The 23767-nt window shown below is 33.7% G+C and overlaps 1 protein-coding gene across 1 annotated transcript; it reads left to right on the top strand.

Moving 5' to 3' along the window:
- Positions 1–8404: 8404 nt before the first annotated feature.
- LOC306652856 (uncharacterized protein) lies at positions 8405–17407 on the top strand (the record flags this gene model as incomplete). The annotated part of the gene is made up of 4 exons (XM_079125516.1): positions 8405–8780; positions 9308–9434; positions 12375–13097; positions 17388–17407. The coding sequence occupies exons 1-4, from the start codon at positions 8619–8621 to the stop codon at positions 17405–17407; spliced, it is 1032 nt and encodes a 343-aa protein (XP_078981642.1). The 5' UTR covers positions 8405–8618.
- Positions 17408–23767: the final 6360 nt, after the last annotated feature.

Raw genomic sequence — 23767 nt, forward strand, 5'->3', positions numbered from 1 at the left:
ACTTCATTACCCAATAGTTTCCCTTTCCTTCTCCTCCTAACTCTGTCTTCCATTTATTTATAGTTTTATACATCATTGTTTTATAGATACACATAAAAGTAGAATTTACTGTGATATATTCATACAGGCACACAGCAACTTTACTGGGTATATTATAGGTAAATTTAGGGGAAAATTATCTTCCTTGTAATGATGAGTTCTATCATCCACACATGGGATATGTAAGTGAGTGTTTCATGTGCTTCTGATATTTATTTTCTCATAAGTTCTACATGTTTTCTTTCTAAACATGTATACATGTGAAATATCACATACATATTGCACACATATAAAACTTAATCATAGTGTTTAATACTATTTCTTAAAGTGAATATACTATAATTAAAAATTTGGATCCTAGTAACCATTTTTCCCCAGATAATTATTTATCTCTTCCAAAATTTACATTCACTTGAACCATGACCCTGGGATTGTATGGTTGGTGTTTGGATGAGTACTGTTGTGTTCTTACCTGTTATCACGGTCACATATGCTGCAAATTTTAGGAAGACTCTGTGAGAGTGAGCAACATATATCTTCAATAACAAAAGTCTCCACAAACAATAAATTCTTTGAGTTTATAAATATTCATGTGTTTTATATCATCATCAATATTATTTTGTCTGTGATGGAATTTTATATTTCTCTAAATATTTTGAATATTCCTTTAGATTTTGAATTTTTATGATTATTGAAGATTTAGATATAGATATCCCTGTATTAATTGGCAGTTCAAGGCATTTTCCTACATTTATTTTGTGGTTTCTCACTTCAAAGTTAAGAAAGGAAGATAAAATTGGATTTCAAGAAAATAAATCGTTTTGCATTTAATTAATAAAAAATTACATTTTTATTCCCCTGAGTTTGTATTGTGGCTATCTTGTATGTTTTTTATTTGGAGCTTATTTCAAAGGAAATTCTAGGGCTTATCTTTTGAAATTCTAACAGGATATATAAGTAAGGAAAATATCAGTTCCCTTTGGCTGCAGGAAAATGAATATATTTCCTCAACATCATTGTTAAGTAAATTGTTGAATGACACATTCACAAAAACATCCACTCCTTCCTTGAATATATTTTTTTAATGTTATTGAGAGTGAATCATGCATTGTCTTATCTGGACTTTGGGCTTTATTACAAAATCATATAGGATAAGATTTGGCATTCCAAGAAATATTCATTATAATCTATTGTTTTCTAAAGGACATGTTGTAGAGATAACAACAAATAGACATTTATTTTTAGAAAAAATTCCATATTTTTTTTTAATTTATGAGCCTTTTAGATTTATTTCTCTTCTTAGAGATACACAGACTCTGGACATGTGATGTGCTTTTTTGCACTCTTTATTCTCCACACACTTACCTCATAATGAATCTAGGTTGATAGCTCAGTTTTTGAAGAGTTACTTAACAGGAAAGTAGGAAAAAATATTTGTGTTGTTCCTGGAATGTTATCCTGTGTGAGGAGAGTTGTGATCTGTAGTCTGTATAATTCTCAGTTCTTCCTTCTTCCTAAGCTCATTCTTCTGTTTTGGTGGGATGATGATACTGTGCTTTGAAACCAGAGGTCCTTTATGACTGAGCTACACCAATGGAACTTCTTATTTTTAATTTGAAACAGATGCTGAATCTGGACTTAAATTTGTGACCAAACTCATAAAGTTGCTAGGATTGCAGGTGTGTACCAACCTGAATCCTCCTGAATATTCTAAATATATGGGAAGCAAAATGTGAAATCCAGAACCCTGTCTCACAGCTTAAACTTTTATATATATGTCAATAAAATCCTAAAATTTCAGCTCCCTGTTCATATTTTCAATGACAACTTCCACTATCCTCAACATTATCAATTATTTTTCCCTATTATATTTCCCTATTATATTATATTATTTTTCCCTATTATATTTCCCTATTATATTATATTATATTTCCCACATTATTTTTTATTAAAAATCATAAATTTACATAGGGCAATGTTGTTTGATTCATTCTGTTATTTTTCCCTTCCCCTCACCCCTCCCACCCCTCTTTTCCCTCTATATAGTTCTTCCTTCCTCCATTCTTACCACCCTCCTTATCCCTAACCCGAAACCTAACACTAACCCTATGGCTAACCCCTCCTACACCCCATTATATGTCCTCATCAGCTTATCAGCAAGATCATTTGTCCTTTAGTTTTTTGAGATTGGCTTATTTCACTTAGCATGATATCCTCCAATTTCATTCATTTGCCTGCAAATGCCATAATTTTATCATTCTTCATGGTGGAGTAATATTCTATTATATATATCACAGTTTCTTTATCCATTCATAAACTGAAGGGCATCTCGGTTGGTTCCACAATCTGGCTATAGTGAATTGAGCAGCTCTGAACATTGATGTGGCTGTATCTCTGTAGTATGCTGATTTTAAGTCCTTTGGGTATAGGCCAAGGAGTGGGATAGCTGGGTCAAATGGTGGTTCCATTCCAAAATTTCTGAGGAATCTCCATACTGCTTTCCAGAGTGGCTGCACTAATTTGCAACCCACCAGCAATGTATGAGTGTACCCTTTTCTCCACATCCTTACCAACACCTGTTGTTGCTTGTGTTCTTGATAATCACCATTCTAATTTGGGTGAGATGAAATCTTAGGGTAGTTTTGATTTGCATTTCTCTTATTACTAGAGATGTTGAACATTTTTTCATATATCTGTTGATTGCTTGTACATCTTCTTCTGTGACATGTCTGTTCATTTCCTTAGCCCATTTGTTGATTGGATTATTTGTATACTTGGTTTAATTTTTTTTTTTTTTTATCAAGAACTGGATAGAACTTTCTATAGGATTTGTTTTCTGGCTGGGTGCAATGACAAATATGTAAAATGCCAGAAACTCAGGTGGCTAAGATTGTAATTCCAAGACCAACATCAGAAATTTAGGTTGAGCAGAGGCAACTTAGAAACACCTGTTTCAAATTTTTAAAACAGCCTGGGTATGTAGCTCATATTCAACATGTCCCTGTGTTAAATCCCCAGTACCATAGAAAAAAGACAAATACAAAGGCTTTTGTTGTTGTTATTATTTATGAGAATTTCACGTTAGAAAATTAGAGAAAAATCACTTGACCTTTGTAAAACTATGTGCTTGTATTCTTTTGTCTCTCCAAGGCCAGATACCTTGTCAAAATATCTTTGTGTTGAAAGTTCCCCTGATGGAAATTTTGTGAGAAAGTTCTACTTTTCTCTCTGATATTTTCCTGGAACTGTGTTTCAGAGCTATATGATATGAGGATCCCACAGCTGGCACATCTAATGTCTCTTGAGATTCTAGTGAATATCAATACTTGGGTCTTATCTTGTTAGACAGCAGACTTAATTTAAGGAGTATAGATTTTCAGGGAAGTAGCTGAGTGCCCTTAAGATGAACAAAATCTCCTGGGGTGCCCTTCATCCAAAATATATTTCAGTTGTTTCCTGACCTTGGCTACTGTGAATACTGTTACAGTGAAGATGAGAATGCAACCATTTATTTAACATACTGATTTCAAATACTTTGGAAATGGTCCAGAATTATTATTCTGTTAGTTTTTAAAGAACTTTCAACTTTCAAGACTTTTTAAAAATTGGTTTTACCAAATTCATTTCTAGCAGTTTAAAGTGTTTCTTTATTCCTTATCCATATAATTGGGGTACTTTTTATTCTTCCATTTTTTGATAGTAGCTATTCTAACAGCTGCACTCAAGTTACAGAAACTCTTGTAGTTGAATGGTGCACTACATTTATGATGCAAGTTTCTTAGAATCTAGGCTGTCTTATACTCACTGAAAGAAGGTGATGTGATCCTATTCTAGAATTAAACAGAGATCTGTTCTTTTAACCCTTTTTCTTAGCTCCTTGTGGAGAATTTAGCTCATGGAAATGTTTGCATACCAATATGGAGTCTCTTCTTTTTGATATACTGAGATATGCACGTGTGCTTTTCTCATTGCTCCCAAAGCCTGGAGGTTTAGGATGTAGTCCATTGAATGGAAAAAAAAATTTGAATTTCAGACAAATTCCTTACAGAAAGAATTGCTTAGTCCTGGAGTTATTAGTGAGGTGAGCTGAGGGAGAGAGCTCATGGAGTACTTCACTTCCACTTGGTGCTGAATAGAAAGAAGCTCAACTATTAGCAGCAGCCTTTTGCAGATTATACTGACAAATGTCTTAGGAAAAATTGGGACTCTTGAGTTTTAAATTCTCTTCCCTAGTCCCATGAAATAAAACCCAGGACTCTTACATTTTCCTAGAAAACCACTCCTTTTCTCTGATCTTTATAGTCATATATATCTAGTATCTTTGTGTGCACCAGTTAAATTAAAATTCAAACTACAGGAAATTTAGAATTAAATGTGCTATATTTATGACCCAAACTGTCTCCCTCTACTCAGAGGAACAGTGGATTTAAATATCCTGTTCCAGTTATAAGGGTCATTGCCCAAGGAATGCTAATATACTAGTATAACCCAACCTTGCCTGATGGTAGATTTTTTGCTTTATATGCCTCTAATTAATTTATAAGTTTAAGACAGATTCAAAACAGAAGTAAATATTGATTTGGCGTATCTGTGAGTGGATTAAGAGTCCGGAGGTTCATATTTTGCTATATTTTTATAATCATTCCTCTTAATATCTGCTTTCTGGTGGGTGGTGCTGGGGTATAATTCCAGTGTTGCACACATTCTGCACACAATCCCAACCAGTGGTCTGAGCCTCTAGTTCTAATATCTATCTTTTGTTTGGATTGTATTATTTATTCACATTAAATAATTTTCTTGATATGATTCTATTTATATGGGCCTTTGTATTGCACCTAACAATAAAAACAATATTTAGATATATATGGATTTACCTATCTAATTTTATCTATTGTGATTTCTTAGTATTTATATTACTACAATATTTTAATTTTATAACATACATTAGTATCAGGTAATGACAGCTGGTACTTTGCTTTTATATTTATGAGAGTTCTTGGCTAATTATATATATGTAAAAACTTCCTGGAGAATTTTGGATGTTTTTGCATTGTTCCCTTCTTTAATTTCATTGAGGTATTATTATAGTTGACTTGAAGTAATGGTCTTCCTTATGATAGTTTTACCATCTATACATACATAAGTTGAGCAATTGGTTCTTTGATGTACTTCTGTATTTTTATTTTCTCATTCTGCACATTTTAAAATATTCTTACATATGAAATACAACATTCATTTGACAACTTTCTAGAATACACATGCTTTTTTTAGTATTTGTCAAACTGAATATAAAAAATGTATCTAACTTCTAGAACCATTATTTGTAACAGCTTATTATTTATTTCTTCCTAAATATACATCCCCTTTAACCATGCACCTGGGTTTCAACTCAGGAGGAATACATTGATGTCTTCATATGTCCAGGTGTTGTAATTTCAGTCTCTGTTTCTGGTGGTGGTGTGTCATGTATGTTTGATTAAAAGAAATTATGCACATGGATAATATCAGTTTAAACTATATCGTTCTCTTTATGAGAATACCTTTCTTCCACATGTTCATCAATACTATTTAACTTTGTGTATGTGATGTGATTTTATTTTAATTACCTAGTTTCTAAAGATTTTTAATTTTTTATGATTATGGAACACTTATAAATGGCCTATTTAAAGTGAATATTCAAGTCTCTTGCCTGCTTTTCTTTTTGCAGTCTGTAGTTTTCTTCTTATAAGTGTTTAATTATATATGAGGTAATTAGGTCATTTGTCCTTGTATCATTTCATGGAATCATTTGATGAATGAAATTTTTATTTTAATATTATACAATTTATGAATTTTAAAATATTTTTTGTGTAATTTGAAAATAAATAACTTTTTTGTTGTTCTTTTTCCCTTTTTGATATTGGGGATTGAAACTGGTGTTCTATTACTGAGCTATATCATCAGCTCTGTTTTAAATTTTATTTTCAGACACATTTTGATAAGTTTCTTGGGTTGATCATAGACTTGTGATCCTCCTGCCTTAGCCTCTAGAGTACTGGTTATTTAGTTATGTACCATCATATGCCTCCTATCTCACTTTTTATGTCAACTTCTGGCAGCTTCATATTTTCTCTTATAGTTCACTTTTTATAATTCTTTTATTTATATTTAGTATGTGAAAATGGGTAATGTGGTATGAGTAAAGCATACAATAGAATTTTTACTATCATACAAATATCCCCATATCCTAGCATTTTTCTTTGGAAAGAGTGGCATTTTTCCTCTTTCCTACACTACAATCTCTATGATTTGAAACTGTCTAAATAGCAAAAGACTTATTAAGAGTTTTGTCTTGAGTTCCACCATGTATTAATTTTATCATGTGTTTTACACTGATTGCTTTAACTTTATAACATCAGTCTATTGTGGCATTATGGTGTTTTGGTCAGTGTTAGACTTAATGTACAACAGTGGAAGGGATATATCAAAGGGCATCACCATGTAGTAATCTGTCCCAACTAGATACTTGTCATTACACTCAGGTACTTGGAAAAATAGCAGAATCATCTTAGAATAAATTTCAAAGAATATATTCACTTCAAATGAGACATCATTATATATATACATATATATGCAATAACATAGTTTATAATTGATATATTTTTTTCTTATTGAATTATTGTATTTACCAGGGTCTCTCTGAGTTACTAAGTGATCACTAAGTTACTGAGGCTGTCTTTGAACTCTTGATCCTCCTGCCTAATCCTCCTGAGTTGTTTGGAATACATGCTTACTGCACTACATCTGGCTCATTTGCTTTTTAAAAGCACCATCATTGACTTTGGTGATTCTTTGTTATGTTTATTTTCAATATCTTCTAATTTTACTCTTTTGCTTAGGATTTTCTTTACTCTTAATTTTATAAAATTTATTTTTTTCATACTATTGAGAGGTATGATTTGCTAATAAATTCCTAGTTGTTTTATGGTTTACTAATTTATTGAGATATGATTTGTATTCCCAGTCATTTGGGTTTGCTTTTGGTTTTTGACTTGAGTTGGTATCTCCTTTGATTGATCTTTCCTCTAAGGTAGTTCCTTGCTTTGCTGATCTACATTTCTATTTTCCATTTCCTCCACATGTAATATTTTGTTGAGAATGTTCTGTAGTACAGGCTTTCTATTTGTAAATTCTTTTAATTTTTGTTTATCATGGAAGAATTTTTTTTATCTTCAAATCTGAAGGTTACTTTTTTTGGGTATAAGATTGTTAGCAACCACTTTCTTTTAGAGCTTGACACATGTTGTTCCAGGCCCTTCTAGCTATTAGAGTCTGGGCTGAGAAAACTGCTGATATCCATATTGGTTCCATCCTATATGTAATCTGATGCTTTTCTCTTGTAGCCTTCAAAATCCTATCTTTATTTTATATATGAGGCATATTCATTATACTGTACCTTGGTGTGGATCAGTTGTAATTTTGTACATTTGCTGTTCTGTAACCCTCTTGCATTTGATTTCCAATTTCATTCATCAGGTTTGGGACATTTTTTAATATCAAGTCATTGAATAGGTTGCTCATTCCTTTGGTTTGTATGTCTGTGCCTTCCTTAGTCCCAATAATTCTTAAATTTGATCTTTTCATGACTTCCCAGAGTTCTTGGAGGTTTTGTTCATGATTTCTTACCATCTTCTCTGGGCAACTTTATTTTCAAGATTAAATATTTTGTCTTCATTATCTGAGGTTTTTTCTTCCAAGTGATCTAGTCTGTTGGTGATGCTTTCAATTGAGATTTTTTAGTTTATTTTTTCCTTCATTTCAAGGATTTCCATTTTTTTTTCTTGAGAATTTCTGTCTTTGATGAAGTGATCATTTCCTTCCTACAGTTGCTCTTTCAACTGCTTATTGGAGTGATCATTCCATTGCCTGCATTTGTTCTTTTATTTCACCCTTTGTGTTATAAATCATTTTAATTATGTATATTCTAAAATTCTTTTCAGACATTTCTTCTACCATGCTGTCACTGGGTACTCTGAATGTAGAACCCAGGTTTGTATAGAACATTTTCCTCCCTTGTTTTTTCATGTTGTTCATGTATCTTCCCTCTAGCAGTGCAGATCTTTGCTGTTGCAGTTTCCCCTCTATAGGCTTATAGTGACCCTATAGGTATCCAAAACCTCTTCTTTAAGGGGGAGTTCAATATTAGCAGTACCCAGTACACATAGTATGCAGCCCTAAACCAAATAGCCCCTTTGAAGTTATTAACAATATTGTCATAAAAAACAGAGAGGATGAGTTCAATTATAATGTACAATATAACAGATAGTTTTGCAATAAGATCTGCAGTTTCTAATGGAGGATGAAGAGGACGGAAAGCAGTGTAGGATGTAGCTGTTAATAGGATAAGAAAAGAGTATATAGAAGTTCTAGATTGTAGAAAGTGTGAAAGTGTAATCAAAAGAAGTTGGTTGTTAGCATGACAAAAGTGAGAGAAAGACTCTGAGAAAACAGGTAAACCAAAGGAAAATAGAACAAGAAAAGTAAAGAAACAAAAACTTACAATTTTTCAAAAAGGAAAAAAAACCTGCACTATTACAGTTATGTATTATTCAAACTTCCCATTCTTTGGTAGCCTGCTGCATGAGAGGTACATGACAATGAGTTTCCAGTTTCCAGCAGGCTTCTCAGGATGGGATTTGTCCCACCTAAAGATGGAAGCTTCCACTTCTGAGATAATCCAAGATGACCATATTGGCTTACAAGTATGTTGACAAATGGGGATGTGCCGCTCAGGGCATGGGTGTGGTTGTTGGTTGTCCTAGGGACAGGGTGTGGTTGGTTGGGAAGGAGTCCTGGAGCACAGCACGATCTCTGTAGTTCAGGGGTCCTGGATATGGGATGTTGTCAGTTGGTCTGGGTGACCTGGTGGCAGGATGCATTCAATTGGGCTGAGTGGTCTTGGATATGGGGTTTTGTCAGTCCATCCACAGGTCCTACAGGTACTGGCTGTTGTCTCAAAATTGTGGCAGCTACGTGTAATGGATGCTGTGGGTACTGTGACAGTGAAATTCCAGGTAACAGCAGGAAACTTGCGTTCCCTTGGTGGTCTGCAGTTGGTCTGCAGGCTAACAGTACACAATCACCTCTTCAACAGAGGTTCTCTGGTCAATCCAAGACCTGATGCTTTGAAAGCCTCCTCCAGTCAATCCATGGTCTGAAGCCACTGTCAGATGAAATTCAGGCTGCTTCCTTCTCCTCTGTACTATTTATTTACCTTTTCTTATTTCAGGAATTGTTGACATTCAGGGATGTGGCAATTGATTTCACTGAAGAGGAGTGGAAATGCCTTAAGCCAGCTCAACAAAACTTACATAGAGATGTGATGTTAGAGAATTACAGCAACGTGGTCTTCCTGGGTATGCATAACTTCCCTTCACAATTTTTAATTATAATTATTTAATTTTCTTCCCTTGATGAATATCTTCTAGGAACTTCTCTATAAAAATGTGTTTCAGATTTGTGCTTTCAAGAAAAACAGGGCACTTTTGGTATAAATAAAGTGTTATTGACATTCCTGTTAGTCTTTGATCTCTCCTTTTCTTGGTATGTTATTTATCCTTCACTTTAGAAAACTGATACTGAGAGTAATTCAATGATATAAAATATTGTGGCCTACACTTCTAAGAAGAAACAGTTGAGAGACCCAAAATTTAAGGAAGAAGCCGAACTTTAAAATATGATGGAGAAGTTATCTAGCAGAAAAAAATTTCAGAAGCTTAGGTTTATTTCTCCCATTATCATTGAATATGTACTGCCCTATGTTTATCATGTTTTAAAATTCTTTAAAATCTTCTGTGTGTCTACAGTGATGTCCCAGTTCATTTAAATTAACCCCTTTGCTAGTGAGTGACAGCATGATCTAAAATTTCTATTATTTGTGGGTCTCCAGGTGAAAATGTGCACATTTTTTGAGAATTCTAGGTCAAGCCATTTTAATAAATTAATATCCTAAAGCAGTTTAACATTATTCATATATTTATTCATTAAAATTCACTTACATGTGCTCTTATAAATAGATACTTGTTATGGATTTTATGGGAAATGAAAGTCATGTTTCACAATAAATGCTCTTTTTTTTGGTATGTAGTAAGAGTTGCAGATTGTAGTTATGTGAAAGCATTTGTAAATAATATATCTATGGTTGGTTAAATATTTCTTTCCTTTATTCTTTCATTTTATAGACTACATTTCATTTTGTAGAAGGTGTTTCCTCACTTCACATAACACTGTTTTATTTTTGTCCATATTTTATGAATGTATGACAACTTTCATTATTTCACAAATTAGGACATTGTTGGAATTAAGATATGCATGTTTCTTGTTTCTATTGCCAATAAAATTTTATATGCTTTTACTTGTTTGTATAAATAGTATACATTTTTAAATGAATTTTATATTTTTTACAGATTGATTTTTTATCCTGTGTGTATACATAGTAATATAATATTTTTATATGTGAATGTAATAGTGATAGGATCCAAGAGTACTCTAATAATGGGCTATATCCCCAGTCTCTTTCTATTTATGTTCGGAGAGAGAATCTCACAAAGTTATTGAGGATGACATTGAAATTATTACCTTTCTGCTTCAGAATTACAATAGTACTTCTGGATTATATGCATGCCCTTTATATAATTCATGAATTTGTTCTTATTTATAGGATGAAGACCATAGTATTTTAAAGATACCTTTCAAACATTTTACAATTCTTTTTACTTTTATATGTTGTTTGAAATTTTAATTGTGACCAAAACCATAAAACAATACTTGCTCTCCCACTGCATTTTGTATACTGTTCAGCAATATTAATTCAAATTTTCACAAAATATATCTATAGAATGCTTACACCTCAAAAATCAATAAATATATTTCCATGTAAACAAGTGCTTATTTCTGTCTTCTACATTAATGGCATCCTCATTTATGTTCAGAAGGTTTTTTGAATGTTTGCTTTTTTAATTTGTTTTTAGTTGTCTTATATATGTAGAGTTCTCCCATGTTTTTCTTTGTGGTAGTGACATATTTCTGTTAACATAATGTACTGAAGGTTTATCCTGATTATAGATTTTGCAAAAAATTATTACTTTTTAACTTGAAAAATACTCTGTGGTTTCTATATTCCAAATTGCTTCATACACTCATTTCAAGTGATATTTGGTTTGCTTCCTCATAGTGGCTCTGTTGATTAATGCCGTAATAAAATTTTGTGTTCAAATGTCTTAATTTGTTGTTATGTGAGGTCTTATTACACTCAGAATTTACTATGTCCATCTGTCTTAATTTATGTCACTATTACCAATTAAATATTACAGTTTTTATTGTTCTCAAATCGTAAAACAACATTCTCCCAATTTTGTTTTTATTTTGAATATTTCTGATATATTCATAAAATTTTGAGATTCCATAAAATTTTTAGAATAAGTTTTTTCTGTCTTTGCAAAAAATATCATTGGGAGTTTGAGGGACATTTACATGGATTTTCAAGTTAACATTGAGAAGTACAAGGGTCTTTTAATTTTATTTTTCAGTTCTGGAAAAGGATTATGTTCAAGACTGTTCAATCAATTGCCATATATCTGTGGATTTTTGAACATCTTTTCCACTTTTGATTTCTAACATTATTCTCTGATGATCACAAAATAATTGGCATCATCTAAGTAATATTTTCATAGGGTTTTATTGTCTCTCAAATTTGTTTTCATGTAAAATCTTCTAGACACATATATATATATATATTTTCCTCTTTAAAATTTTGTCTATATTTCTTCTTAAGATTCCCTACCCTCTTAAAACTTGTTGAATACCCATTGTATTATCATCGAAAATCTACCTGTTATTTCCAGATCTCTGTGTCTTTGGAGACAGAAACCGGTTTTCACACAATCTTCAAAGAAGCCAGAAATATTGATGTATGTTTTATATTTCCCTTATTCTACTGAGAGTGAAGGCAGCTTATAGATGTTTTTCCTAATTGCACAATGCTATATAAGAAAGGAGGAAGGACTTTGGTTGATTAAATAAGATACATTGCTTTCCTATATTATATTGCTCTCCATAGAAATATAGTCATCTTTGATATTGTGCTCTCTACAATAAATTGTGAAATTTTTATAACATATTTGTGACTGTACATTTTTATGTAACATGTTTCTGAAGTAATGATTACCCTGGATTACTAATCTGCTACACTGCTGATGCCCTGACATTGCTAACTCTGCTATAATTTCCTTTTATATATACAAAATATATTCATCCCAGTCTACTAAATAATTTTCTTAAACTTTCATTTATTTCAGCAATGATGTCTCATAATACCAAAGAATTTTCACCAGACCAGGTCATAAGACATATATTTCAAAAAGTGATTAATGGAAAATATGGAAAGTGCAACCTTGACTATTTACAACACAGGAAAATATGGAAAACTTTAAGTGAGAGTGAACAACAGAAATTATATTATCAAAAACCATGCCTCATTCACCAGCAGAGAATTCATACTGGAGAGAAGTTGTGCAAATGTAAAGAATGTGGCAAAACTTTTAATGAAAAAGTAGACCTTATTCACCATCAGAGAATTGATAATGGAAAGAAACCTGACCAATTTACAGAATGTGGCAAAGCTTTACATCGAAGATCATACCTTACTCAACACCAGAGAATTCACACTGGAGAGAAGCCCTATCAATGTAAAGAATGTGGCAAAGCTTCCTGTCAAAGATCACAACTTACTAAACATCAGAGAAATCATACAGGAGAGAAGCCCTTCAAATGTACAACCTGCAACAAAGCTTTCAATTATAAATCATACCTTATTTGTCATCAGAGAATTCATATTGGAGAAAAGCCCTACCAATGTAAAGAATGTGGCAAAGCTTTCATGGCAAAATCAAACCTTATATGCCATCAAAGAATTCATACAGGAGAGAAGCCTTATAAATGTACAGCATGCAACCAAGCCTTTAATGAAAAATCAGACCTTAGTCACCAGGAGATTCATACTGGAGAGAAACCCTACCAATGTAAAGAATGTGGCAAAGCTTTTATTGTAAAATCACTCCTCATTCGCCATCAAAGAATTCATACAGGAGAGCAGCCCTACCAATGTAAAGAATGCGGCAAAGCTTTTAATGTAAAATCAAACCTTATTCGACATCAGGGAATTCATACTGGTGAGAAGCCTTAGGAATATACAGATTGTTGTGAAACTTTTAATAAAAAATTATGACTAATTAACTACCAGGGAAATCATACAAATGCAAAGAATATGATGAAGCTTTTAATGGAAAAGTATACATTTCTCACTAGCAGAGAAATCACACTGAAAAGAAATCCTATAAATAAAAAGAATGTGACAAACATTTATTTGTCAATAATTATTTTAATTGTTTCCAATTAGTTATATATGACAGTAGAATGCATTCAGAAAAATTGTACATAAAAGGAGTACAAATTCTTCCAGACTACAAGTGTTGCCAACACAAAGGTAGGGTAATCACACATTTATTCAGGATAATGATGTCCAGATCATTTTACTGTCATTCCCCTCCTTACACTGATTCCTTTCCCCTCACTACCTTCTACAAAATCCAGACTCTTCATTCCACCTATCCCCGTTTATGAATCACCATTTGCCTGTCAGAGAAAATATGTGGCCTTTAGTTTTTTGGGTTTCACTCATTTCACTTATTGTGGTAATCTCTAGATCCATGCATTTACTAGAAAATGCCATAACTTTCTTTTGCTTTAAGTGTCAATAGCATTCCATTGTCTGCATATACTACATTTTCTTTATCCATGCATATGTTGAAGGCCATCTAGGTTGGTTCCCTAGTTTAGTTATTGAGAAATGAGCTGCTATAAACAATGATGTGGCTGAGTCACTGTAGTATGCTGGTTTTAAATCCTTTGTGTGTTTATATCAAGGAGTGGGATAACTGGGTCAAATGGTAGTTTCATTCTGTGTTTTCTCAGAAATCTCAATAAAATTTCCAGAATGGTTAAATCACTTTGTAGACCAAGCAGCACTGTATGAGTGTACCTTTTTCCATATATCCTCAGCAAAACATATTTTTTGTTTTATTTTAAAAAATATCATTGTAATAGGAGTGGGATAAAATCATAAAGTGGTTTTGAGCTGCATATCTCTAATTGCTAGAGATGATGAGCTATTTTTCATATTAATTGATCATTTGTAATTTTTCTTCTGTGAAGTGTTGGTTCAGTTCATTACCCCATTTATTGATTGAGTTTAATTTTTTTTTTATTTTTTGTGGTACTGGGAATTGAACCAAGGGCCCTGTGCTTGCAAGGCAAGCACTCGTCCATCTGGGCTACATCTCCAGCCCTTATCTGGTTATTTTTGGTGTTAAGTTCTTTGAGTTTTTTATATATTATGCATATTATTGCTTTATCTAAGATGTCTATTGTAGATTTTCTTCCATTCCATAGGTGCTCTCTTCATGTTACAGATTGTTTTCTTTGCTGAGAAGATTTTTATTTTGAGTCCATCCTTTTTATGATTACTTGATTATTCTTCTTGTGCTGTTGGTGACTTGTTAAGGAGGTCAATTTCTAAGTTGTCTAGGTAGAGATTTGGTCCTACTTTTTCTTCTATTATTTGCAGAATCTCTGTTATAATGCCTATCTTTACTCACCTTTGCTTTGATTTGTCCACAGGGTTATAGATAGAGTTATGATTTCATTTTGTTATATATGAATTTTCATTTTTCACAGCACCATTTTTTCAATAGGCAATCTTTTTTTTCAATGTATGTTTTTGTTGCCTTAATTTAGTATGAGAAAACCCTATTTATTTGGTTTTGTCTCTGTGTGTTCTGTACCATTGTACTACATGTCTATTTTGGTGCCAATGCCATGCCATTTTTGTTACCATTACTCTCTAAGCCTGTATTGTGATCCCTCCTTCTTTACTCTTCTTACTATGTATCACTTTGGCTATTCTGGGTCTCTTGTTTTGCAAATAAATTTCACAATTGCTTTTTTTAGTTCTGTGAAGAATGTCATTGGTATTTTAGTAGGAATCACATTAAACCTGTAATGGTCTTTTTTAGTATGATCACTTTGACAATATTAATTCTGCCTATTCAAGAGCATAGGAAATCTTTCCATCTTCTAAGGATTTCCTCTATTATCTTATGTAGGATTCTGTAGTTTCCATGGTAGAGGTCTATCCCCTCTTCACTAGGTTGATTCCCATTTTTTTGAAGTTATTGTGAATGGACTAATTTTAATAATTTCTCCTCCAGTTGATTCATCACTGATGTATAGAAATGCATTTGATTTGTGTTATTGGTTTTATACCCTGCTATTTTTCTGAATTTCTTTATTAGGTGTAGAAACTTTCTGATGGAGTTTTGGGTCTTTTAAATGTAGAATTGTGTCTTTGGAAAATAATGATATGTTACATTATTATTTTCCTATTCATATCCCTTTAATTTCTTTCATCTGTCCAATTGCTCTGGCTAGAATTTCAAGGACTATGTCAAAGAGAAGTGAAAGAGGGCATTCATTTCCTCTTCCAGTTTTTATGGGGAAGGGTTCATTTTTTCTCTATTTAGAATGATGTTATCCTTTGACTTAGCATAGAAGACTTTCATAATGTTGAGCTATGTTCCTACTATCCCTTGTTCTTCTAGTGTTTTAAACATGAGTGGATCTGCATTTTGTCAAATGTATTTTCTCCATCTATTGAGATGACCATATGATTCTCAACTTTAAGTCTATTGATGTGATTAATTATGTTTATTGATTTCCATATGTTGAACTAACCTTGCATCTCTGGGAGGAACCCCATTCGATTGTGAAGCACCATCATTTTAATGTGTTTTTGTATGTGATTTGACAGAATTTTTTAAAAGAATTTTTGGGTCTGGTTCATCAGGGATATTGATCTGAAGTTTTCACTCGTTCATGTGTCTTTGTTTATTTATTTATTTTTATTTTTTTGTATCAGCACAATACTCATAGAATGAGTTATGAAGGGTTCTCTTCTTTTCTATGTAATGTTATAATTTCAGGAGTATTGGTGTTAATTCTTCTTTGAAAACATTGTGGAACTCAGCTGAAAATTCATCTCTGGTATGTGGCTTTTCTTAGTTTGTAGAATTTTGATAGCATCTTCAATTTAATTGTTTTTATTGGTTTGTTTACATTGTACATGTACTCTTGATTCAGTTTGGGTAGTTTATTTGTCTCTAGAAATTTGTCAAGGTCTTCATAATTTTCTATTTCATTGAAGTATTCATTTTTAAAATAATTTTATTTTCTTCTGTACTTCAGTAGTGTCCACCATGATATTTCCTTTACATCACAATTTTAGTAATTTGGATTTTCTCTCTCTTTCACTTCAGTGTGTAGCTACGGATTTATCAATTGATCTTCTCAAAGAACAAACTTTTAATTTTCTGAATATTTTCAATTTTTTCTTTGTTTCAATTTCATTAATTTCAGCTCTGGTTTTAATTACTTCCTGTCTTCTACTACTTTTGGTGTTGATTTGTTCTTCTTTTTCTAGCGATTTGAGATGTAAAGTTAGGTCATTTATTTGTTGACCTTTAATTCTTTTAATGAATGAGCTCAATGCAGTGATCTTTACTTTTAGGCCTGACTTCATAGTGTTCCAGACATTCTGATATGTTTTTTAGGTGTTGTCACTTACCTCTAAGTACGTTTTTAGATTTTCTTCTTGATTTCTGTTGCAGTCCATTTGTTATTTAGGCTCCAGGTGTTGGAGCAGCTTTTATTTTCATTGTATTATTGATTTCTAGTTTCATTCTCTAATGATCTGATAGAATGCAGGGTAATATTTCTGTTTTTTTGTACTGGATAATTGTTGCTTTGTTTTGTAACATATGGTCTGTTTTAGAGAGAATCCATGTGCTGCTTTTGTGTATTTGATCAATGATGAATGAAATATTCTATATATGTCTGTTAGGTCTAAATTATTGATTGTATTATTTAATTCTGTGGTTTCTTTGCTTAGTTTTTGTTGGAGGATCTATCCAGGGGAAAGAAAGGTGTACTAAAGTAAGTGAGTATTATTGTTTTGTATTCTACTTGAATTCTTGAAGTTGAGAAGAGTTTGTATGTAGATGCTCCATTTGGGGGGGATATTTATTTAGGATTATTATGTCTTCTTGATGTATGATTCTCTTAAGCAGTATGAAATGTCCTTCATTATCCCTTCTAAGTTTGGCTTGAAGTCCACTTGATTGGATATGAGGATGGAAACCCCAACTTGTTTATGAAGGCCATATAAGTTATATGTTTTTTTCTCTTTTTTTCCCAAGCTTTCACCTTCAGTCTGTGAGTGTCTTTGAGTGTCTTGGTTGAAAAATCATTTGAAATCCAAATTGCTTTTCCCTATATGTAATTTGATTTGTTTTTGTCACAGATTTTAAAGTCTTATCTTTATTCTCTATGTCAGTTATTCTTATAATTTGCTTTGGTGTGGATCTGTTGTAATTGTGTACACTTGTGGTACTGTAAGTCTCTTGTATTTGATTTCCTGTATCATTCTTTAGATTTGGAAAATTATCTATTATGTTATTGAAAAGACTGTTCATTCCTTAGGTTTTTATCTCCATGCCTTCATCTATTCTGATAAATCTTAAATTTGGTATTTTTGTGTTATTCCATATTTCTCAGAAGTTCTGTCCATGGTTTTTTCCATTTTCTCTGGGTGGTTGAATTTATTTTTAAGGGTATATATTTTGTCTTCTTTGTCTGAGGTTCCAACTTCCAAGTGGTCTAGGCTGTTGGTGATGCCTTCTATTGAACTTGTAATTTGGTTTATTGATTCCTTCATTTCAAGAATTTGTGCTTGGTATTTTTTTTCACAATTTCTAATTCTTTATTGAGTTGATCTTTCATTTCCTGTATTTTTCTTTGATTTCACTCCTTATTCTATACTTTACTTCACAGGTCAGTTTGACTATGTACATTCTAAACTCCTTCTCTGGCATTTCTTCTAATGTGTTGGCAGTTGGTTAAGCAAATAGTGTCCAGCCTGCTAACTCAGTTGCCTATCCTATGCTTTACACAGGATCCCCCTGTGCATAGTGAAAGCCTCAGTGGCCAAGATTATTATAAGAATTTTATATTTTCTTAGACATTGTCAGGAGGCATGAGAAAGGCTGTCTCACAGGCAGTGTTAGACCAGGTTATGGCCACTGCTTGGCAGTAGATGAATGGTTAAGATTGAGGTCTGCATCATTCACTAGTGCAGTTGAAGTAACTGAGGTCTTTAGTATCTTCTCTTGGTGTCTGCAGTTAGCAGAAGCCGTGCTGCTATTGAAGGTGTGTGTGAGGTCAGGAATTATTTCTTTGCAAACTGAACAGCCATAGAATGGTGGACTCTAAGAATGACTTCATTCCACTTCAGTTCACAATGTAGTGTTTAATGGCAACAGTTTAATACTCTGTGTACCAATTTTTCATTTGAAATAAAATGTAACTTCATTTTACATGCACAGATCTAGTGACAATAAGGCATTTTTAAAGAAATATTAGCCTATTATATATCTTAAGTCAGATGCTCATAATTGCATTTCACCAACTCTAATAAATGCTTTAATTAAAACTAGGATAATTAAAGTAGAGTTTTAATGAACAATAAATCTGAAGTTATCAATCCTGGAATTTTAGTTGAATCATACCTTTCTCCTTTCCAACTCTTAAATTTGTGTCCATGTAATGTATTGTAAAGACAACAGTCATAAACAAGAAGCATTTTAAGTGCTTTTATTATGTACTATAAAATAGTGCTTCTTTATTGCTGCCCTATCTATGTATACACATTGCAATTCTGGGTTAATTGTACTAACTGTAATCCCTGGAGGCAAAGAAATGGCTCAGAAACTTAACCACAGTGATTGCCCATACTGAGCAGTGAATATTTATCAGATTATTAGGTAAGTATTTCTTGAATTAATTAATAAATAAACAAGATAGCACATGACATCTGGAAATGTGGTGTTGAATGAAGTACACTGGAATGAAGGATTCAGTCTCAACCCTGAAAATAGTGACTTAGTGACCTTGGGAAAGTCAGATAACTATCCTCAACAAAGCTGAGATAATGGGATACCTCAGATGAAGGTAGTAGTAGCTGCCCTCCTAAGTTCTTGGAGTTATGATTGCAAGTATTTATTTGTTGAATAAAATTGTATGTGGGAAAACATGCTTTCACCGGTAAAGTAAATATCATGTGGTGACATTATTATTTCCATGTCCATCTCTGCTGATTACACTCTAATTAGACACATGAATATACATTAATATTCAGATTTACCTGCTTATGTCCTTCAGAACTGTTTTTAGGTAGATTTTGCAAAATAAATTTTCAGGCTTTTCTAAGTGCTGCCTACCTCCTCAGACTGTTAGGAATTGTGCTCCATCAGCCCTCCCCTTCCCTTCTCCCACTGTGACAATGTTCTTGGGAAACTGAAACCATTCTAATATTGGCTGGGTAATTAGGGAGGCATCACAACTGTGCATCTCATGTGCAGTTCATTACCTAGTCAAATATGAGTGACTTTTATTAGTTTCTTTGTTGGATCTTCAGTGTCAGATACAGGTCATTTCATCATTTGTTCACTCATTTAAGAAATAGCTAATTATGCTCATGTAATCTATGAAATTTAACTCTTAAAACTCCAAATTCCCTAAATGGCAAATGTGTTTTGATCCTGGCCAGGGGCATGTTGTAACAGGGAGTTGGGAAGATTTTGCAAGGCTATGTAGTTGAATCCAGAGGTAGGCATGGCCCTTATGCACAACTTCTGATAATGCTCCAGGATGCCTGTCACATCTAAGGAAGAACTAAGGATCACTGGGATTCAGTCTGTACTGGCACTCAAAAGAGTGTTCATCATGATGATCTGATCATATCTCTTCTTATCCCAGGTGTTTGGCAGAAATATTGGCCACCAAAGTTTTATTCTCATACATAAAGAATGTGAGGAGAGGCTATTCTCTCATCCCTGGAAAAGAAACCCAAGAGAAGAGCTATACTTGGAGTTCAAGGTGCTGTATATCTCATGCCAGGGCATTGGCATTCTTCATGGTCAGGTCTGCCAGAAGCTTATAGACTGGAAAAAAGAAATCATTTGGGCATGGGCAGGGTCAAGTGTATTAAGGAGATAAAGGTAGGCCACTAAAAGTTGAATGCAACAGCTGATGTATTTGGACACTCTTGTGCAGGATGGGTGGCCACTGAGGTAGAGTCCTTGGAAGTGGATGAGGCACATTACTGTCTCAGAGTGAATGGAAGTGTGTGAGATCTGAATAAGTATGGAGAGAATACTGGGTTAGAGTGATAAAGGTGACCTTGAGACCCAGTGGTCCTCCTCAATCTTTTTCTGATTTTAAAAAATCCTAACTTAATATTTTGTGGATTCAATTTTTTTTCATGTGAAGTGAGTATACAGCAGTATTTTGACTATCTAACGTGAACACATCTTATCTTTTAATTATTTTTCCAGACTGCATTTTGATTCATTGTACACAAATGGGGTACATTTTTTGTTTCTATGGTTGTACACAATGTAGATTCATAGAATTCATGTCATCATACATGTACGTAGGGCAGTGATGTCTGTCTCATTCCACCATTTTTATAACCCCCTCCTCCCACTCATTTCCCTCTACATAATCTAAAGCTCCTCCATTCTTCTATCACCCCATCCCCCACCCCCATTTTATATCATTTACTTATCAGGAAAAAATGTTTGACCTTTGTTTTTTTGGTATTGCCTTATTTCACTTAGCTTGACATTCTCCAATTCCATCCATTGATCTGCAAATGCCATAATATTATTATTATTTATGGCTGAATATTATTCCATTTTGTATCTTTTTGTTTGATGTGCTGGTAAGGATGGGATGGGGTGGCAGATCCTTAGGAGAATGGAAACAGGAAGCAGGGTGGGAGACATGCAGTCAATTGGAATTATGTGGAGCCAAATACTTCTTACTCACCTGCAGGACCCCTCTCATTCTTCATGGCATACTCTGAAGGAAAACAGATGAACCATTATCAAACAGATGTTGTGGATAACTGGATAGGGAAAGAAAATGACTAGATGAACTAAAGCCAAATTATATGTTAAAGGTGGATATTGGGATGAACCTCAGCTCTTGAATGGGAACTTTCTGGTCATTTTTGTGAATGCTTGTGACATGGTTCATCTCCACTTTACACAATTGTGGCAATGTGGCAGAAGGCACTTTGTGCCAGGTCTCTGGTGTTGTGATGCCATTTGCAACCAGGGTCCAGTGCAGACTGTTAAGTTCTAGGAAGTTTCTTTTCTACATTTGTGAAGTTCAGGGATCATGAACTGGACTGCCCAACACATAGAACTTATATATATATGTGCATAATTATCAAATACTGGCACAAATCTTGGAGTCTTTTGTGAATTACTGAATTTCTTATCTGTGAAATCATGTCTCATGAGGGCTCATGCTTTGCTGTAATCAGAATGACCAAAGCCTAGCTAGGTCTAATGGTTTGATTATTTGCTTCAAAGATGGTCCCTAGTATCCAGCCTTTATTCAGTGTGTAAGTCTCACCTCTGTGCAAGGCTCTGAAGATTAAAAGATCAATAAAATGGAATCAGTCTTTTGGACTTGTGGTCTATTGAGTGGGCTATAGCTGCCTCACAGCAGTTCATCTCATGTACATTTTTTAGACAACAGCTTTATTGAGTTGTGATCTTCCCACCATGAAATTGACTTTATTAGCACATCCACACTGTTGTGCATGTATACAATTGCCTATCAGAAATTTTTCTTTACTCTTAAAGAAAACCCTGTTCCCATTTGTAGCCATTCCCATTATAACTCTTCTCTAGCTCCAGAAGCCATGAGGCTTTGTCTCAATGATTTGTCCATTCTGAACATTTAATACAGAAGTAATATTCAGTGCATGGCCTTTTGACACCATTCATGACCTTAAGCCAGCTCTCTTTTTCTTTCCTCTTGCCTTTTTTTGGTCATTATTATACTTCACTGAGTCATTTCATTGGTCCATTTTCTGGTCTGAGATCTTTGGAGTAAAGAAAAGCCACTCCTTCCTTCAACAGGTATTTGTCAGATGCCTCCTTTATGTCAAATTCCATGGATTTCTGTTCTCACTAAATTCACAGTATGCTAAAGGTAAAATGATAAACATGAGCAAAACACACTCATTAATGCAATCAAATGATCAGAGAAGCACTGTCCAAGGATAAAATATTTATACCCAAATTTGAAAGAGGACTCAGTGACACAAAGAGATTGGGTTAAACATTGGGTAAACCAGTTGGAGCCAAGTTTGTCAGGAGTCAGATGAGTTCCAAGGTTTGAAAGAAAGCCAGAATGGCTGCATTGCTATTAGTAGGGTGTCCCAGGTGAGAGGAGCAGGGCCATGGTCACCTGGCTCTTTTTTGTGTGAAACAGGTTTGGATTCTTCCAGGTGGAATGCTATGATCTGATTTGGTTTAAGAAAACCTGGCTGCTCTTTGAATAATGAAATGCAAGGGTCAAATTGGAAGAAAATACTTGGAAAGATTCTTCATGTGTCCTATCCATTAGCATTGGCAGCCTTGGTTAAGAAATGATAGAAGAAATGAACCAGAGTGGACACATCAAAAAGCTTTGCCAAAATGAGAATGGACAGGTTTTAAAGATGGGTTGAGTATAAAGTGGAGTCAGGGCCTAATTTGAGCTCTCTGGTATACATTTCTCTAAAGTTAAAAAATCTGGATTCAAATGACTTTGAGACATGTATGAAAACCCTAGGCAGAAGGATTAACTGGACATTTACATACACTCATGTATAGAGCTCACAGGAAAGCTGGGACTGGATAAGCAGATGTGGGATTCATCAGTTTGGAGGGAGTACTTGAAACCATGTTAGTAAACAAACCCTTCTAGGGGGAGATTCTAGAGAGAAGAGATGCAAGCTCAAATAATCTACATTCATAAAAGAACAGAGATAAGATTCCACACAAGTGCAGCTGAGAACATATCAGGGGAGCCTGGTTGCATGCAGTCAACAGGAAGCAGACTTTTCAGCTAATTCCAGCTTTATTGAGGAGTCTTGAATCAATAGGAGGTGAATTCCATATAAAAGAAATGAATAAGAAATCAGCAAATCAGAGGCAGAGTTTGGGAGGTATGAGAAAGAAAAGTGAGAAGAGAGGAGCGGACTGGGGAGCCTGTCTTTATAGCATTCATTATCTTTGTGTAAAACCTGAACATAACAGACTCAGCTCCAGAACCTGTTTGAGAAAATGTCCAGCTCCTCCCTCGGCAAAGTTATAAATTGAAAAGACCCCTTGGGAAAAAGGTTCTGTAGACTGATTAGAATGGTAAAAATAGACAACCATTGAAGCACTAGTTCATGCTTCATCCATATTGATTTTTCATGTTTTAATGCTTTGTTTTATTGCTTGCTGGTGGTATACACTCTTTTAACGTGGAAGGTTATAAGTGAGGGGTATCCTTAGAATTTTCTTAGGTTTTGAGAGCATGGATCTTTCATTCTTCAGTCTAGATTTGCCCATTATTAGAAAAGACAAATTATGATATCTGAGAGATAATTTATGTCCTCTGGTGATATATACAATGCTTATATTTTATAGTTGGTGTCTATAACTTAATGCATGAACCAATTTTGAGAATG

Source organism: Sciurus vulgaris, assembly GCF_902686455.1.
Source record: "Sciurus vulgaris genome assembly, contig: HiC_scaffold_616_arrow_ctg1, whole genome shotgun sequence".
Taxonomy (NCBI): Eukaryota; Metazoa; Chordata; class Mammalia; order Rodentia; family Sciuridae; genus Sciurus; species Sciurus vulgaris.